We start from the raw sequence: 7,008 nt of genomic DNA on the forward strand, positions 1-7,008 counted from the left end.
CCTTTGGTTGTTTTGCAAGCATTCTTTGTGATTGTTTGTGTTTGTGGTATGTGTGTTTTTCATCTGAATGGCGCCTCACGCTCCTCTCCCTATCCAGTATGTCGCATTGGTTAGTAGGGATTACTCTTCCCTACTCACTTTTGAGCCTATCGTGAAGGCAGGACTCGCGACTTTGGTAGTTGCCTCCTTCCCCTTGGTTCCAAAAGATCCATCCATGTGTGATGAGTTCCTTGCCTCATACAGCAAGAAGTCGGGACTAGTCTATGGTACTTCCATGACATTGATACCCCGAGGGTTAGGGAAGGCTTTGTCTCTTCCCTACAAAGGAGAGCCCTTTGTTACAGCTCGACAACTATTCTCCAACGATGAGATTTTGAAGCTGTTACAGAAACAGACCAAGGAAATTGTGGATGTCAAGAAAGTGATCAACACTTTATGAGTTTCCTTTTCCATGATCACTGATCCTGTATGGAAGTTAGTCTGCTAGTTCCTCCAAGATAGGTTTATGCCTACAAAGATACCATTCCATTACTTGTCCAAAGAGCTCTTTACAGCTTCCAGGATGGTGTTAAAAGGAGTAGCTATTGATTGGAGCACTTACCTACTCAGAAAGATGGATCAACATTTCGTTAAAGTAACCAGGGGCAATGTCACCAACGTCACCTATGGATCCTACCTATCTGCTTTCTTGGCATACTCAGGCTTAAAGAAGGGTGTGCCTTCACCTCCTCCATCTGATCCAGTACCTCCCCCTCCACCTTCTGAAGAGTCAGAACCAATTGATATAGAGGATCTGGATTCTCCTAGTTGCATAAGGCAACATCTGAGTTAGTCTCTACTAAAGACATACTAGCAGATCTATTTAAGCAGATGGAGCAACAAACCCAAATGATTGAGACCCAAAGAGAAGAGATATCTTCTTTGAAGATTCAGTTAACAAAAGCTCAATCCGAGGTCACTAAAATCTCAGAGGAGAAGGAGAGGATATCCAAAGAAGCGCAAGAGTTTCAGACTCTTTTAGATGTCAAACTCTCAGTCTTACAGACTGCTAATGACATAGTGGCATCACAAGCTTCCCAAATCAAACAATTGCAAGACCAACTGGCACAGTCACGGTCTGTTCCTCCAAGCCCTAATGTTCCCCTAATTCCTTCTCTATCAAAGCAGGACTTGGCAGTTCTCCAGAGACAGGCTACCTTGTGTTCTTTATTTCAAGATAAAGTGGAACGATTGCAGTCTAGGATGGATCTGCTATGGTCTACATTTGAGCATTTCCAAGAATATGTTCCTTTAGACCATTCTTTCTTTGTTCACTATCAATTTCAAAAATTGGCCTTTTACATGAAGCTTTCAACGATGGATCTTCCTCTTCCAGAGGATGGTTGGAGTGGGGCTTGGTCTCTTGAGTTGCTGGTCTCCTGAGTTGCTGACAGAAGTGGTCCGTATGGTGTTTGAAGATTCTGTCATGACAAATACCATGTTGCTGTCATTAGCAAAAAAAAGAATGTTTAAACTCACGATCATTGACTCGAACTATATAAGTACATATTCTCCTTTCTAAATTCTCCATGTATTTAAACAATGCTAAATCTTATCTATAAACGTATTTTTACTTTAAAACATGTCACATGTCTAAACATTATCACTAAAATTGCTACATAACAAACATGGAAGAATTGCATATGGAACTTCATACTCAAATATATAAAGTTATAAAGTTTTTCTAGCTAAATAATAGTCAAGCTTAACTGTAAGCTTGAACATCTATAACACAAGCTTAAGGATAAGTATGGAGAGGAGAGCGGAATAGAAGAGTGAGAAAGAGAGAGAAAGAGGGAGAGATGGAAGAGAGAAATGAAGAGAGGAAGAAAGAAAGAACGCTACGCAGTAATTTGTTTATTTCATGTTGCTACTATACTTGGTGACATGCCTCAACATCACAAGAACACTACATAGTAATTTGTTTATTTGATGTTGCTACTATACTTGTTGACCTCGGGGGGTTCATAATATATATATTCTCTATATAACATGTGTTCATGGCCTATTTATAAATATCCTAATTTGTGATTTTTTCTTGAATAAAATACAAACCTTTTCTATTCAATCTGTAAGTAACCCTATTATATGCCACCCTTTTGTATGTAAAAAATGTATAAATATGCTATTTTAAAAATCCCTTATTTTGAACTTACGTTATATATACATATATTCATAAATGACCCGCCCGAGTTGTTGATATGCCTCATCACAAAAATGACAAAGATACAACACTTTTCATAGTTAGTATAGGTGGCTACGACTTCTTTGAGAGAGAGCTTGTAGATTTTGTGCTTAGATTCAATATATCATTTTAATATTGTATCTATTTTGTCTATTACTCAATATTGTTTGTCTATGTTTGTCGAGCCCAAATACATTGATCATTCTAACTAAAGAAATGGTACACAAAGCACCAAGGACTAAAGCGGCACTTTTGCTATATGTGGGTTGTATATTATTGAACAAATTTAACTTCAATGTTGCCCACTTTAGCTTATGCACTATATAAATAAAAGTAGAGATATACCCACTTTGCTATCCGTTCTATATGGATAGTAAATAGACTTTAAATCTCAACATCATGTAAAATTCTCTCCCCCCAATGGAGACTGTTATCTTTCGACATAAGTGAAATTCGCTATAGTTTTGAATCGAATTGAAATATTGAACCATTCATCTATCTATGCATTCTTTTTCATAATCTCAATTCAAAACTATCCATGCATGAGAGAGATATCTTAAATTTTGTAAAGAACCATGGAATTATGTACACTTAAATGAATTTTTGCTATATAAACATCAAATAAATTGAAGGAATTTTATTTGACATCAAGTTCATTTGACATCTTGATGTCAAATTCACATTCCAAAGATCCATCTTGTAAGGAACATCAAGTTTTTGCTACATAAAACATTAAAAAAATGTAATTTCAATTGAAATACAATGTATTTGCATGGACTTAGATTTGAATGAAATCCTATGTAAGGAGTTTTTAGATTTAAGTAAAAATTTGTTGTATTTAATATATATTTTATGAGAATATATTATAATCAGCCTTAATTAGAAAGCATATAAATAGTGATAGCTTGGGACATGAAGAAAGTTTTAGAAATTGAGAGAATTGAAAAATCACCCTTTCAAAAGAGAGAAGAGTATGCTTCATATTAGAGAAGTTAAGAAAAGAAATTGGAAACTTAAAATTATAAAGAGTATAATTTAAGAGTTTTGAGACCTCAAAATCCTAAAAATGCTGAAATTTGTAAAATCACCAAAATAGGACTCTTTGAAATAGAAAAATGTGATTCCTTAAGGAAATGTTAAAACCACCTAACATTAGTTAGAGACTTCAAAATTCTCTCAAAATTTGATGGTGAAAACCACCTAACGTTCTTAACATTAAGAATGTGAGACCTCAAAATTTTTCTCAAAATTGAGAATTGCAAAATTCACCCAAATGAGAGATTTAACCAATCTAAAAAGAGAATCAAAATCAATAACATAAAATTAAGTTAATTGATAAAAATCACCATTTCAAAAAGGAGAAGTGAACTCTTCACCATTTTAGAAAGAATTGACCTTCTTGAACATCTAAATTAGAGAGCTATAATACGCTCAAAATTGGAAAATTCACCATTTCGACATTCAAAAATGATGATTTTGAAACTCAACAATGGATCGAAAGAATATTTAAAACTTCAAACTAGAAAATCACAAGCAAATTACGCTTTTAAGAAAAGCTCACATGCGAGTATTTTACACAGAAGCTCACATCCCAAACATCGTTAAACTGGTGAAAACGGGTCTTCATTTATTTAGATTCTAAGGGGGGGTATGTAGGATAGTTGGGAACCAAACATATCGGAGTTCCAAAGCAAAACATCTATAATGAAGGTGCAAAACTCGGATGCTCAAGGGAGTTCTTTTCCCGCACCTCCTTTTATTTACACCGGGTATCCAAACGATTGTTTGGATGGATACAAGGCAAGGCAAGTACACTCGCCGCAGCAGAGATATCTACACCCCTCCTTTACACAACACGTTCTCGTTGCAGAAGAGCCTTCTTTCATAACCTACCTACCGCTCTCTCTCTCTCTCTCTCTCTCGGCGCGCGCACAGAAAAATATCATAGTATGTATAGAACCCGTGTCATATCCTCCTCCCACATAACGCGCATCTCTAGAGGATCTGAAACGGCGCCTTCCAATAAGACCTCCAATTAGAAGAGGTGGTCAACAAGTCCGCATCAGCTCTATCGTCCTCCTCGTCGTTGAACTGCTCATGGTGACGGTGGCGGTGTTTATACTGGCTGTCGTCCCGAGACGGTGGCAGGAGGACCGCGTGGCGATGGTGCGCTTCCTGCAGCTTCTTGTCGAGCTTGTGGCCCACTTGCATGGCTGCCATACGCACCTCGCGGGGCATGACGCGGAAGATGCTGTTCTTGCCCGCGAAATACATGAACAAGGGGCTGCAGTCCCATGACAGCACATGGATTATAAACAAGTACTAGTCTTATATCAGAAAAAAGGCAGTGAAGAAAGCCTGATATCTAAGAAAGACTTGATCCTGATCATCCAAGACAGATACCGATCATGATCCATGTGACATACATGGATTGTAACGGCAATAGTCCTGACTCCTTATGGTCTTCTACGAAAGAGCATATGACTAGAACCCATCGACAATCAACGGCGAATGTACGTACGTGTGGCAGTTGAAGACCGCCGCCGCGTCGAAGCCGTCCTTGCCAGCTCGAATAGTGACGGGGTAGAGTTTGGGCACCATCATGAGGCTCCCCTCCCGCATCTCCTCGTCGCACGCCTGCTCGCCGTTGGGAAGCACCACCTGCACTCGGGCGGTCCCTCGTACGCAGTAGATCACTTGGTCCGCGTTGGGGGACCATCCCGGGGTGACCATGGCGTTCTAGTACATATCATGATGGATAGGTATTAGGAAACACAATTGATGTTTTAAGTAAATACACGGATATATAATATCAGCAATCCTTAGTCTAGTACTGTCTGGCTGCCTGTCGTCCACTATTATTGTTTGTAAGTGACACGCAGACACGTACCGGCTCCAGCTTGAGGCACGTCGCCGCCATGTCCATGAGCTTGAGCACCGGCAGCTTCTGGGCATTCGCTGTGGTCAGCTGGCCAGCTCCAGCAACCAGAGAGTCGCGGTGCGCTCGATCCAGGTGGTACGTGAAATCCACCATTGCCTCCGCGTCGCCCTCCTCGATGGTTGCCCTTGGCAGCTCTAGTCCGTGCTTGACCCGGATAATGGCCACGCCTTTCTGGTTCTTCACCAGCTCGCGCACGCTCTCCTCGTCCATCTGAAAGGCACAACGAAGCGTGTCCGTGGAGAAGCCGCGCAGGATGCCTCCCATCTCCTCATGGGATGAGCCCGTGAGATGGAAAGCCTGCATGCAGTTCGTCGTACGATATCTTAGTTAGATTGGCTCAAATTTCTGATTAAAATGTTTCAAACAAGAAAACCAACTTCCCCTAGATGTATTATTAAGAACGGAGGAAGCGCCACATGTATACATATATATAAATATATATATAGACACCTCGTAGGCGTGCCGGCCGTGCATCATCGGGCCCCGAATGTTGGCTATCGTAAGGAAACAGCATGGCTCCTTCCCATCATTAAACATCCAGAGGGGCAGCCCATGCGGAACAGCAATAAGCTCGCCTCTCTTGACGTGTCGGACGTTGGCGTTCATCCCCACAGGCAACATCATCCCCATCCTGGCGCAACCTGCAATTAGCAGCCAATTAATATACTTCCAACGTTAATGCTTATGAATAAAGCAATCGCTTTCTGTAAGCTACATTCATTCTGGCGATTCTTCCAACATCAATATATCCTACATAAGAAAGTTGCACGGTAATCAAGTGTCGTATGGACTCTGACGTGGTAACCGTGACCCATACCTGCGAGGATGATCAAGATGCGATGAGAGTTCGCGTACTGCGGCAGCAACAGGCCGTGCGGATTGAGCGTCACCAGCCTGGCATCCATGAGGCCCATTCGGGTCAGCATGCCCGACGTGTCCTTCCAGCGACGGATCGATCCCCCTTCCGTTTCCAACAATCGCTCCTCGGCCTCCTCCGCCTCGAACTGCATCCTGTGGTCGATGTCGGAGCCCTTGTAGTATCCATGCTGCTGGCCGCAGCCTTTCTTGCTATTGCAATCCCTATTTTCTTCATCATTCAATTCAGCTGCAGCAGTAAACTGCAGCAGCGGCGCCGTAATTAGTGGAAGCACCAACGCCAGGGCTGCCACACAAGCTGTCACTTGCATTCGTAGATGCAGTCGATCGTGACACATCGTCGTCGACCCACCCACCATCGTACCCACGGGGATGTACTATTACTCGGTAAGACTGTACTAGATACTTGGCTTACAACTTTACTCTGCGTGCATACTACCCGTTTTACAAACAGCCGTATGAAATGAACGAGGGCGAGTTCCGTCCACTATTATATGACGCCAGACAATCAGACGGGAATGGAAGGTGTGTGGTTTCGACTTGAACCCGGCGCCACATCTGATCCTGCATGTTACACACGCCGCCAGGTGCTGCGCTCGCTTATGTATATGATAATCAGTCAGCTCGCCAAATCCACTGTAATGCCATTAGTTGATTGATATTATTTTATAATATAAAAATTTGCAATATACTACAATATAAAGTATTGTATTACTTTTGTAATCTGTATCCCTTAATGTATTGTGGTATGCCAGACTACAACACGCGGCAAACTGCCATATCCGCCGACGGTTACAACAATGTAACAGATCAAGACTTCAAGTGCTCTTGCCCAATCTATAATCGGGAGATAAACAAGAGAGAATAGAAGAAAGAAAGGGTCGACACTAGACACCAAATAGTCGTTTATTCCCTCTCTGCTTCTTGACGTGCTACAAACATCTCTCTCCCTCACTAGACGTGAAGC

General features: G+C 41.6%; 1 protein-coding gene across 1 annotated transcript; it reads right to left on the reverse strand.

Annotated features, from left to right (window-relative positions):
• Positions 1–3,807: 3,807 nt before the first annotated feature.
• On the reverse strand, positions 3,808–6,508 carry LOC148010084 (cocosin 1-like). The gene is made up of 5 exons (XM_087672778.1): positions 5,983–6,508; positions 5,616–5,806; positions 5,115–5,462; positions 4,746–4,963; positions 3,808–4,508 (listed from the first exon to the last, which is right to left on the reverse strand). Exons 1-5 carry the CDS (start codon positions 6,398–6,400, stop codon positions 4,220–4,222), a joined length of 1,464 nt encoding a protein of 487 aa, XP_087528904.1. The 5' UTR covers positions 6,401–6,508; the 3' UTR covers positions 3,808–4,219.
• Between the last annotated feature and the right edge of the window lie 500 nt (positions 6,509–7,008).

Source organism: Lygodium microphyllum, chromosome 30, assembly GCF_053477565.2.
Source record: "Lygodium microphyllum isolate KBCC chromosome 30, Lygodium_microphyllum_v1.1.10, whole genome shotgun sequence".
Classification (NCBI taxonomy): domain Eukaryota; kingdom Viridiplantae; phylum Streptophyta; class Polypodiopsida; order Schizaeales; family Lygodiaceae; genus Lygodium; species Lygodium microphyllum.

Bases quoted from the DNA above. Each gene is read 5' to 3' on its own strand.
- LOC148010084 (XM_087672778.1), bottom strand. From the start codon at position 6,400: ATGGTGGGTGGGTCGACGACGATGTGTCACGATCGACTGCATCTACGA. The intron at 5,807-5,982 runs GTATGGGTCACG...TGCTAATTGCAG, and splicing joins CATCTTGATCATCCTCGCAG to GTTGCGCCAGGATGGGGATG. The intron at 5,463-5,615 runs GTGTCTATATAT...AACTGCATGCAG, and splicing joins ACGGCCGGCACGCCTACGAG to GCTTTCCATCTCACGGGCTC.